Genomic DNA, 12,121 nt, shown 5'->3' on the forward strand with positions numbered 1-12,121 from the left:
TTGATCTTCAGGAAATCCCTTAAACCCTCAGTGAAGCATTACAGCCTGGGACTGCTTTGAACCTGGTACCTGGGACATGTAAAAAGGTCAGCAAAGGACTGTTCTCTCTAATGTGGACCTGCCACCTTCAGCCACAGCACAGAAGCCAAGACCACTTTTTATGTGAGAGGGAGGGTTAGGGGGATGGGGACGGCCCTTGAGGATGGTCTCACTGGACTGTGTGGCCTGCTAGAACACACACACACACACCCTGCCACTGGTTGTCCATCATCCCCGTTCTTTCTCTATCACTCACTGACTACACCTGCCTTTTCCTCCTGGCTGACCACACTGTTTCAAAAGGCCCACATCTGTGCCCTTGTCTCACCATATTCAGGATCCCCTACCCACTACTGAATAAAAGTAGTTACTGCTTTTGGTTTTCTGCCAGGCACGTGGGATGCACTCGAAGGTATGTAAAACGGCGAAAAGATGGAAGGAAGAGAGGACATGTGAATGCCTCCCTGCCTCCCTGGGTACCCAGCTTTCTTCTTCCCCCATCAATCACCTTCCCACACCCATCTCTTGCACACCGGATGACCCCTGATGCTGTAACTGGGTTCCCATCACTCCCATCCAACCCCACTGCTCTCTCCAGCCAGCTGCCCGGGGTCCGTTCCTTGCCCCATGAGCCCCAGTTCCTCGAATCACAGGCTAACAAACCTCACGGAGCTGGTGGAAAGACTCCCTGAGATCGGGGCCCATCCGTAGCCTCTGACCGTGTCTTCCTTCTCGGGCCCCTCAATTCTGAGTCCCTCCTGGAGATGCCCACAGAAACATTCCTTAGACCTGGTTTTCCAGCCGACATTCCTGGAGTCTGGTCACTTACTCAGACAAACAATAGGGGAGAAATAAAAGCCAAGAGAAGGTCCAGATCTGTGGATAAACAGGTAATTCAAGCAAAGGGCTTGGGAGGATTACAGTAGGAAGACCCTGGGCTCACCCCGTCCCACATGGTCAACTAGATATCATCCTCCTGCAAGTGGATAAACCAGAGAGTACAGACAGATAATTCGATAGAAAAGGATTTTCTAAATAGTGGTAATGGGGTGGGGGAGAGGATCAGTGGGCTAAGAAGAGAGAGAACAAATAGGCTATTGGCGAAGGAAGAGCTGATACGATCCTTGCAAACCCACCCCCAGATCCTCTCAGGCCCAGCTCAACGCTCTGGCATCCTCAGCCCATGGGATGGAACAGTGTCATGTACAGAGTGGCTTCCCACAGCGCATCTTAGAGCTGTCTATGAAATTATTTGCAAAATACTAATGCTTTGAATTTCTGTGAAATCCTAATGCAAATTAAAAATGGGCAAAAGTGAGTATGCCCTGAAAGCTACCTTGTCTAACTTGTCACCTGTGGCTACTGGACCAAGGGCAGCCTTCCCTCGTGTTGTGAGAGGCCAAGTTGGGAATGGTTAGCTCTGGGTGAAGGACATGGGCTCTCCAATGACAGCAGGCTGACTGAGTCCCTTTGACACAACACAACAGCCCGACGCAAGTTGGGACTATCATCGGCTAAAGGAAGTTACCAATCTCGGGGGGCCACCCTTAGCACCTGGGCCCTTCTCATCAACTCTGCCAGTCACCAGACAAACATGGGTCTTCCCCTTAGGCCTTTGCCTGTGACCCGAGAGCTCTGGCATGTGCGGGGAGGGCTCTCCAGAGGCCAGCTCCTGCCCCAGGCTTCCCCTCCCTCTTCCCACCTGCACAGAACTTGCAGCCAAGATCTCGTATTTGGGTTTTATTTTTATTTTACAAGAATATAACATGCTAAAACAGGGAAACAAGGGTAAAGTACATCCTCCTTATCTAGGAAACCAGCTCCATTGTCAACAATAAATAAATAGTTAAACAGTGAGGAGTCCCTGACAGGCGCTAAGAGGTTCCCAGCTCGTTCAGAGGTAGAGTCTGGTGGAGAGGGAGACAGGCTGCCAGCTCCCGCTGAGATTCTCCAACAGAGGCAAAACTGAAATTACAATAATAAATAACAACACCAACAACACAACAGTAATAAAAATAATATGCTATGACAATTGTCACAAAACCAACAACACATTATACTTAAATAATTTTCTCCTGGAGGAGCTCAGAGCGTAGAGAGAACAGTGTTGCTTTTCCTGGGGTCGAAGGGGGCCGCCTGGTTCATTCAGTTCCTGGGCCCGGGCTCCACCAGGAAAATGCGTGTTTGGGGTTGCCCTGAGGTGACAAACAGGTCCTCATTCCCCGCCCCCACCCCAGTCGGGTTCTTCCAAGCAGCCTCTCTCTCCAGCTGCACCCCTGGCTTCTGTCTTCCAAGGGCCACCGTGGTCCCTGGTCCAACTTCCCCCAACACTCCAGTAAGTGCACCTCACATCCACAGGAAGGAAACATAAGGTTCCCCTTCCATTCTGGGCATCTCTCTTTCCCTGTTCTCTCACCCAGAAAAAATGCTGGCTTGATTTCAACGGAACTTTTGGGAACTGCGAAGAGATTTCTTAGGATCCTTTTCTTTCTCATTCCATACTGCAGAGCCCAAGAGCTGAACTAGCCGCTCACTGAGAGGCCCCACACCTTCCGCCTCATGGGCTCTATGGTCTAGGGCAGCATGGGGCCAGGCGAGGGCACACCGCCCCCCCACATCAGGCCCTACTCACAGATGGATCTTGCTTCAAGCACAGGGCCAGGGACCGCCTGCAAAGGTCACCAAGAGCACCAAGATTAATTTCACAGGAGCACAATGGCCCCTTTTCCAGGCTCTCTACTGATGTGGAAAGGGGCTCAAAAGGCCAGTTTTCAAGGTATTAAAAAAAAAAAATCTAATTTTGGGCAAGTGTCAAATTGTTCTCTGGCCTTGCAAAGACCATGAGGCTGGACACAAATGTGGGGAAGGGCAAGCTAAGGGAGCCCCAGGCAGCCTGGAGGCAGGTGAGGAGGGCAGAGTGGGAAGGCACCGCATCCGCAGCTCCCTCCTGGGCCCGGGCACCCGGCAACTAGGAAAACAGGATGTAGCCGGAGTCAGCTCCTCCCCGAAGGAAGAGCTGGTCTGGCTGTCCTGCTCTCCTTTTCAAGTTTCCTTTATCCGTGTTTCCCAGTCCACCCTGGAATAATTCTTGCCCGGTGGAGAACGACAAGAGCAAGGATAACTCCTACGCCGCCTTTCCTTTCCCCAGAGAGCCCCACGAGACCCTCATCTTCGGCCCTTATCCGCTGGTCCTGGAAGTGGGGGTGGAGGGGGCCCTCTCGTGCACGGAGCCCAGTCCCACAGTATCTGGAGGAGAGGCCGCTTCCAAAACAGGCTGCCAATGGGCTTTTTTCTTCACTGTCCTCTAGCTTGCTTGGTGGAATCTGCCTTAGGGACGGGTGACTCCACCTCTCCCCCTGGGCTGGCTCCCTCCCTCCCCACCATGAGACTCAGGTGTGCAGGGGCTCTGCGTGGCTGCTGCTGGCCAGAGAGGCAGAGGTGGCCGAGGCTTGGGCCACCAGGTCCCGGTAAGCAGGGGACTTCAGGAAGCGTGGATAGGAGTCCTTCTCCATCAGGGTGCGAGTCTTCCCCTGAGCCACGTCAAAGCACGTGGCCGTGGCAGCCTGCAGGTTCATCCTGGTCAGCTCCCTGGTCTCGTGGTCTATGTTCACCTGTGGGAAGGAAGGCAAGCATGTGGGTGAGGGGAAGGTGGGCCAGGCAAGGGGTCCAGAGGGCCACGGGGTTGGGGAGGGGGGAGGGTGATGGGCCTGAACCAGGAATCTGGGGTCTCCTGAGTTGACCATTAACTGGCTTTTCAACTCTGGGCCCGTCCGTGCAATTGGACGCAGGATCCGCCCTCCGATCTTCCAAAGTTATCAAGGATGTATGAAGAATGTATACAGAGCTAACGCCTTTTCCTCCCTGCCTTCGGACAGTCCTGGCTCAGTTCTCCGTCGCCTCTCTCCTCAGGTTAATGCCAGAGCCTGCTAACTGGTCTCTCTCCTCCACCCTCATGCCTGTGGCCGGTTCCCTAGCCAGCGGTTAGAGTAAACCTCGGAAAACTCAAGTCAGGTTGCCAGCAGCAGGGCTGTCCTCCTGTGTCATTCAGAGGAAAAGCCAGCGTGTGTGCTGGGCCCACATCTGGCCCCCTGCCCCCTGGTCTGACCTCTCCTACTCTGTCTCCCTCACTCTCTGAGCTCCACTCGGGCCCCCTTCCTGCTGGCTTTTGCATTTGCCATTTCCTGTGTTGCAATGTTCTTCCCTCCCTTCTTCTGTGCATCTGTTCCTTTGTCACCTAATGGGCTGGCCCACCCCTCACTTCCCTTTGTAAAACAAAAAGACCTCACATCCGGCCACCCTGTACTCCAGGGCTCCCTTTCAAATCCTGTTTGCTTGGGTCAGAACACGTGCCGTCACCTGACATGTTATTTACTCATTTAATCGGTTATTGTCATCTTCTCTCAATAGTAGAGACTTCTTGTCCCGGCTATGTCCCCAGTGACTATAACCGTGCCTTGCATGTAATTGGTGCTCAATAAGTCTTTATGGAATAACGAGAAAAAAATTAAAAGTGCTCAGAAAAATACAGAGAAGGCTACAAAAGCAAGGCATTTCTAGTCTCTCTCCACAAGGTGGCCCCACGCGCTTTGCCAAACGCTGGTGGCAGGCAGCCAAGACCGGGGGGACGGGCAAAAATTCACCACCCACGGACCAGCCAGCCAGAGGCAGGTTCAGTCAGGAGACGGAACCGGGTCACACGAGGTCCCCAGGTTGACCCGTCTCTCCGCTCGTGTGTTTTGAGCCTCTCTGCAAAAGTGGGTATGGACAGAAGCCAGAACCCCTCCCTGCCAAGCCCTCCAGCCCCGCTCAGCGAGTCTGAGGGTGACAGCAGCCAGGAGTCGCAGGGCGCCTGGCTCTCCTAGTCTCCGGCCACGGAAGACCATTCAGCCCTGTGCCACATAAGATCGCTCTCTAAAGTCAACCCTTCCCCCACCAGACCGCCCCCAGCCCCAGTCCTCGGCGGGGAAGGGGCAGCCAGGGTCTGGAGGAGCCCCGAAACCTGCTGAGGCTCTGACCTCCTTAGGAGCTTCGCTGCGGATGAACTCCTCAAAGATCCTGTGAGCCCGGGAGGCCAGCTTGGTGGCCGACCGGAGCTTCTTAAACTCCTCGCAGGCCAGCCAGAACTCCAGGTTCTCCTCGCTGAACTCCGTCTTCAGGAAGGCGTGGAAAGCGGCCACTCCATCTGGGGTTGAGGGGAGAGAGGGAGAGACAGGTCAGACAGCGGGACAGCAGGGAATAAAAGAAGAAAGACGGCAATTGTGGTTAATGGTTCTATTTTTAGGATGTAATTTTCTTGAACAAGGACCTGCCTTTGTGTTCTGAACAGAGGCTGGCACACTAGGGGATCATTATTATTATTACTACGACTATTATTTTGCCCACGCTTTTCAGCATCCCTCAGGCTGGCTCCAAAGCACATGGGTACACATGTGCCATCCACAGACAGACACAACAGGGTCCTACTCACTTTTACTGCTCAGTAGCAAGTCAAATGACTCTTTCCACCCCAGCACATCTTCTGAGAAGTTTCTGCTAAAAAAGAAAAAGAGAAAAAAGAAAAGCCAAGATTTTCATTTTGAAAAAAACCAGCACAGTAATGCATAGCATAAATCCTATCCGGAACTCCGATGGAAGTTGTAGGATTCACATCGCCGGGTGATTATTGGAGCTGACTTCTCGAACTCTTAATTGAGGCTATAGGTATTTTTCTAGAGCACAGTTCAGTAACAAGAAACCAAATTCAAGGACCTTCTGCCCCTCAGTAAATAACTCTAAGATGGTCTCTTTGCTGTCCAAAAATTTTTCTCTTCCTCTGACTCTGAACTTTGTTTTCTACGCTTCCCTCATGAAAAGCAGGGCCTCAGGGAGAGAGATGAACTCTACCCATAACGCCAGAGACCAGAGCAGCACCTGGCGATTGAACACTGGTGTTCATGTGAAAGGGCTTGTAGGCAGAGTGCACACTAATGGAGGAAGAGTCATTGACTGAAAAGCCTCAAGTGTTCGCAGACCCTGTCCTAGCCCTGGCTGCATGGACAATGACATCTCCAGGTGGGGGAGTCTGGTAACTAGATATTCCGACCCTGTCTGGAAACTAGACAGCCCTGGTCTGTCGGTGACCTCAGAACCCAGGCGCCCCCTATCCAGTCACCCATGCCAGACCAGCAGGAATCTTCACTAAAATCTCCTGGAAGGGGTCACCAAGGCCCACCATTCATGTCCTAATTTCTCCTTGTATTTTCTTTCTTGTGGCTCTTTCCCGAAATCTGGCTCCCTCCCCTCCAGGGCCCTAGGCCGGCTAGTGGGGCTTACCCCTCTTTGCTGTGTTTGCTGCTCCACTCAAACTTGCCAACGCTCCCAGTATCAGAGCCCAGCTCTGATTTGTGAAGAAAGATCCCCAGCCGTGTCTTGAACTCTTTGGCTCTGGAAGACAAAGCAGGAACATGCAGGATCCTACACTGATTCAGCCAGGGCAAAAAGGTGTATGGGGTCCCAAAGACTTTAGGCTGGTGTCCCCTCATTCCAGCCTCAAGGGTCCCTGGGAAACTTCAGCTGTTTCCAGGGCTTAAACTCTGCTTCTCTCTTAATATCACCAACCCAGAACAATGAAAGTAATCCTTTAGCTGTTTCTCAGTAGGACTTAAACTTTAGGAGTTTAGAGCACAGCACACGTGGGCTTTTCCCCACTTAAGCCACACTGCTCTATCTTTGTGGCTGTTGGTGAGCAGAAGGCAGTTCCGCACCCTCTAGGCTTATCATGAATATCTTGGGAACTGTGTGGAAATTGATTCCTGCTTTCACCTTCTTCATCTTTTCCTTCCCAGCCACCAGCTCCAGCAAGGACCAGACGTGGTTCAGTAGCTCCTTGGGAAGTGGGCGCATTCCTCACCGGGTCCCCCCGCCGCCGCCACCCTCCCCCCCGCCAAAAAAAACACCCCCCTGCCTTCTCAGGGCCCAGACAGACCTCGCTCCTAGACCTGAGCTGTGAATGGGATTCCCGGCACACAAATAGAATGAAAACCGAGTGCTGAAGAAACTAGAAAAGGGAGTTCCGCCTGCCGGTGCCACTGAGCTCTTCTGCAGCCCCGTCTTCGGCAGGTCAGCTGAGGACTGCCACTCCTCAGAAGACGGGGAATGACAGAGAGCAGTGATTCCTTTGCTTCCCGCGGTTCTTCCTTCTCCCTTCTCTTGGCCCGTCGCAGCTCTAAGACTCTAAAGGAGGCATCTGAAAACCTGGAACCAAGGTGACCTCTGCCTCTCCACTCAAGTCACTAGAGTCCCATTCTCCTGCCCGCCCGGTCCCCAAGCCTGTCCCTCTACTCCCTAAGGACTGGTGGGACTTGGACTTGCTGCCGGCAGCTGGAAGACCCACGGACAAGCTCCTCTTACCTCTCCAGGCAGGTGGTGGGGAAGGCGGCCAAGGTCCGGCACATGGCTGCGGGTTCGGGGCAGCACGTCGCGGGGAGGATGGTGACGGGCTCCAGCGGTCACGGCGAACGAGGACCAGGGCCAGCGGCTGGCACTATCCAAGGCTTCTTAGCTTTATCGGGTTGCACGCGCGGACTCACCGCTACCCCCGCGGCTTTTATTCCCTCGGCGGGAGCAGGGCGGGGCTGAGCGCTGCCGACCAATCGGAGAGCGGGACGGCGAGTGGGGATGTGGAGGCGGGGCCCGGGAGCTCGACGGGGCGGGGCGCCCGCAACTTGCCCCCAGCTGGGCGCACGCGGCTGCCCTCTCCTCCGGGCTGCACCGGCGCGCGGAAGGAGAAGCGGCGGGGAAGTCACACGGCCCGAGAAGCGCCCACTCAGTGTAGTAGGAAAAAAACCCGTCCGCCTCTAGTAAAATCAGAAAACCAGCTCAGCGGCAGCGGGCGGATTTGTGTAGGGGGTGGCGAGCCGGTGAGGCACGCACCGTGGGGATCGCAGCCTGCGCCCGAACCTGCCCGGGCCGCACCGACGGGAGCGGAAGGCGCAAGCCGCGCAAGGCGGCGTCGGGATCACACTGATTACTACCCTTTACTGTGCTCCTTCATGCTCGTGGGGCTGAGGAAGCCCTTTACCGCAGCTCGTCATCTCATCTCCTCCGTTTCGGAGAGGAAGAAACGCAGTCAGAAAGTTAGAGACTTACCCAAGATCAGAGGGTTAGAATTAGCAGACCAATGGCCGGGGGTGGGGTGGGGGCGGGGCCGGACGCTTTCTTGAGCATCTGTGTGCCAGGCATCTTTGCTAAGAGTCGGGTTAAATAATTTGCTCAGCGTTACGCAATTAGTGTTACACCAGAATTCAAATACGAATTTACTACGCTTTTTCCACTGCCCTCCCGGCCAAAATTAGAATCCCCACACCTCTGTAAACTGATGAATGATCCTGGGTTTAAGCAGCAGCTAGTTCAGTGTCGTTATCTCTGAGGTCAAGGTAAGAAATGCCCTCCCTCTCACACCTTCCCATAAAGGCCTTGCAGCTCCCCTCGCCTCCCACCGTTCCCCCTCAGTTCTCCCTTGGGATTACTATTAATGAAGTTGTCTGTGAGGTTTAGAGTGTGGAGTCCAGAGCTGGATTTCCAGGTTTCCAGTCATGGCTCCACCACCTACTGATAGGAGACCTTGGGCAAACTTCCTAATCTTTCTTTGCCTCGGTTTCCTTATCTCTAAGATGAACATATGATACACCTATTTCATAAAGATGTGAGGATTACGTTAATTCTTAGTTTGAGTTCCCCAGGAGATGGGAAAGAGTTGCCCTGAGGCAGAGTCTTGCTGGGGAGAGTTCTCAGACCAGAGAGAGAGTGAGAGAAACAGGGTTGCTCAGAGGGAAGAGTTAAATGCCAGGTTGCTGCAACAGAGAATGCAGTTGGCCCCAGGGCCTTTGTACGCATTGGCCATTCATTGGATGTGGTTGTCCCAAGAACGTGGCTTAATCTTAAGCAAGGCAACCCCCTCTGTTAAGGCCAGAGGGACTGTGCTGACAGCCTACAGCAGACAATAGGTTGGACAGTGAGGGCTGAGGTCCTGAACAGGGGATGATGGTCGTGTACCCCAACATCCCCAGTAAGATGCTTAGATCAGTGCCGAGCACATAGTTAGTACTCAATAAATGTTAGCTCTCAGACTTACTTGCTAGGGACACAAGAATTGCTAGACAATAAGGAAAAGTAGTATGTTTTTTGTATCTCTTGGAATTTAGGTTTTTATTTCATGAGGGCCATCTAGGAGTTGCAGTTCTCCAGCAAAGCCTTGAAATAAAGGGTCAGAATAGAGAAAGAGAGATAAGAGAAGAGATCCCCAGCTTAGACAGCTGGGTGAGACAGCCCAGAAAAGCTGGTCGGGGAAGGAAAGGTTGAAACCACAAAGGGGGAGGGGACAGGAAGGCCTGGAGATAGTAGTTGAGCAAAAGAGGCCCAAATCAGAGCAACGTGTGGGGTTATCTGTCAAGGCAGATTCTCTAGTTAACCCAGGGCCTGCAGAAGGTGACTCCGTTCATCAAAAACATAATGTACCCTGAAGAGGAGTGTCAAACCTTTCCCCAACCTGCCAGTGGGTTCATAGACAAGGCCGGTGCGGAGAAGCTCACACATTGGCAGCCCCATACCGGGTGCCAGTGATCCACCTCCCACCCCCACCCCCGTCTTCTTCCTTTCTCACGAGGCCACAACTAGGTTGGCCTAGAGCAGGGAGAGGGCAAGGGTTTTGGTGTGCAACCAGGCAATGGAAGGACGCCTTTTGAACATCTGTGTTTCTCAGCATAATCCTCCATCCACACAAGGAAGCAGCCCACTGCCCCACCAGCAGGATGTTCTCTGGAGGCATGGGTCCGCTGAGGAGAGACCTCCTGTGTCACCTGGGCTCCTCAGGGGCCGGGGCACGACTGTATTGTGCAGCTGCCAGGTGGAGACGTGGGTGGTGTCTGAGACAGCTTCTCTTCAAGCGACGAAAACAAGTTTATGGATGAAGCGAAGCGAATGCCGGTTCCTGCCCTCAGGAGTGTCATGTTGGAATCAGCCCAGACATGGCCACAGCACAACAAAAATCGTGATTATGCTCAGAATCTCCCTAAACCTTCCTGTTCCATCTGCATCCCTGTGAATAAGCCAGAGGAGCCTTTTAATTTCCATTTTGCAGACAACACAACAGCCAGTGCCTAAGGTACCCTCACTTAAGTGCCCTGGATCGGAAAAGAGCTGAATCAGGACCAGCTCTCCAGATTCCTGAGCTGGTGCTTTCTCCCACTGGACAAAGAAAGCAAAAGAGGCAAGAGAGACAAAGCACATCCAATCCAAGAGCACAAAGCTCTGGGCTCAAGAGGAAGAGCCCTTTCTGAGTTCAACCTGCCTCCCGGTTGCCATGGTTACTCCTTTGGTTTCCAGGCAGAAACTTTTTGAAGTTCACAATATATCCCAAATTCTCTCCCCAGCAGGTAGGCTGGTTCACATCTGCAATTTCGGTAATGACTCGACAGTTGCTGTGAATCCAGCAAATTGAGCCCACCTGTGAGCCGCACTGGCTTTGACATGAACCTGACCTCGTTTTTTTGCCCAGCACTCGCTGCACAGCTGTGCTGTGTTTCATGGAGGGTGTGGGGACACAGCTCCACAGCCTGGGTCATCTGAGATCAGGATTAACTATCCCATGACATCCCAGCCACACTGCCCTCCACCTGCCTCTGCTGCTCCATCCACCCCAGCCCCAGCCCCATGCTCTCCCCCGAGTGGAAGTCCAGGGAGGACCTTTAGCTCCTGAAAAGGGTCAGGGGAAATGGATACACTTTCTCGACTTCTGATTTGGCACGGATGGTCCCCCACAGGGGGTCTGGATGTTCCCAATTCAATCATCGATCCACTGATAAATATTTATTAAGAATTTATTATGTTCCCTAGCCGGTGGGGAAATCACACAGCTTTTAGGCTCTTTGCTGAGTTTAATGACCTTCTATTTCCTCCTCGCGGAGGAAACGGAGCTAGCATGACGGGGAAGGAGAGGTGAAAGGAAGTTATTGGCAGGAGTTGCAACGGAAGTCCTGGAAGGGGCGAGATCAGGGAGGGTCTGCCATGTCGAACGACAAGTGAGTGGGATTTGAGCAGGATGGAATACATCCGGAACATGCCGGACAGGTAGGAAGGAGGATGCTCCACGTGGGAGAAATAGCAACGAAAGCCAGTTGTAGTTTGGCGGTGCACAAAGACTTAGGAATTCCCTATATACAGCAGAGGCTCTCAGGCGTGTAGGTTGCACACCTGGATGTCACTGTTTGATAGAAGCAAAAAAAACAGCAGGAGCAACACATATCGTGAGGCAGCTCATGAAAGAGAGAGATCCCTCCTGAAGACGGGAAAGAGGGACCATCATCCTGGAGGGTCACGACAAAAACTCCAGGGACTGTCCCTCCTGGGCAGGGGGAGGAGTTGCAGGAATTCAGCCTGGATACAAGAAACAATTGCTTCCCTCACCCCTCACCCCCACCCCCATAATCCTTCAGCGCACTGGGTACATCTCACTGTGATGGCTGTTTTATGCTTCTCCCTATTCTCTTCCTCTTTCCTCCCTCCTGTTGGGAATGGGAGTTTGGGAGGCCTGCTTTTCTCTCCCTAGCCAGGCCACCAACCCCTAGCTTCCAAGACAGGGCAGCCTCAGCCACTTGGGGAGGAGGCTAAAAATTGTCAGTGGTACCCATGGCTTAGAGGAGCATGTCTAGACTCCTCTGTATGGCATAGATGGCTCTGATCACCTGATGTCATATCCATCATCTTTTTACCCTAAATCCCCACCAAACTTGGCAGTTGGCAGGCTCCACCCCGTCTTGCACATACAAAGCCCTGAGCCTGAGGTTCTCTTGGCCCAAATATCCCTTTCCTCTCTGTTTACTTGTTTACTACACTTGATCTTAGCCAAAAGGCCGAGAAGCGATTGTACTACTTGTTTAAAAGAAATGTCCTTCCTGCTCCTTCCAGCCCGTCCTCCCTAGCCCGTCCTCCCTAGCCCCCATCAGAGGCAACCCCTATTCTTATTCTTAGAACCATGGGACCAGTGTTGACTCTTCTTAACTTTTTAACTTAATTTTGAGGGCTAATTTTGATGTCCAGCCTGTTT

At 53.0% G+C, this 12,121-nt stretch overlaps 1 protein-coding gene across 2 annotated transcripts; it reads right to left on the bottom strand.

The window, feature by feature from the left end:
- Positions 1-2,782: 2,782 nt before the first annotated feature.
- RGS16 (regulator of G protein signaling 16) lies at positions 2,783-7,610 on the bottom strand. Of its 2 annotated transcripts, none has more exons than XM_047705561.1 (5): positions 7,429-7,610; positions 6,352-6,462; positions 5,507-5,568; positions 5,055-5,221; positions 2,783-3,650 (listed from the first exon to the last, which is right to left on the bottom strand). In XM_047705561.1, the coding sequence occupies exons 1-5, from the start codon at positions 7,470-7,472 to the stop codon at positions 3,429-3,431; spliced, it is 606 nt and encodes a 201-aa protein (XP_047561517.1). In that variant the 5' UTR covers positions 7,473-7,610; the 3' UTR covers positions 2,783-3,428. The 2 variants fall into 2 exon arrangements, with proteins under 2 accessions (XP_047561517.1, XP_047561516.1); XM_047705560.1 differs by having other exon boundaries at positions 5,507-5,571; positions 7,429-7,609.
- Between the last annotated feature and the right edge of the window lie 4,511 nt (positions 7,611-12,121).

This window comes from Lutra lutra, chromosome 15 (genome assembly GCF_902655055.1).
Source record: "Lutra lutra chromosome 15, mLutLut1.2, whole genome shotgun sequence".
Classification (NCBI taxonomy): Eukaryota; Metazoa; Chordata; class Mammalia; order Carnivora; family Mustelidae; genus Lutra; species Lutra lutra.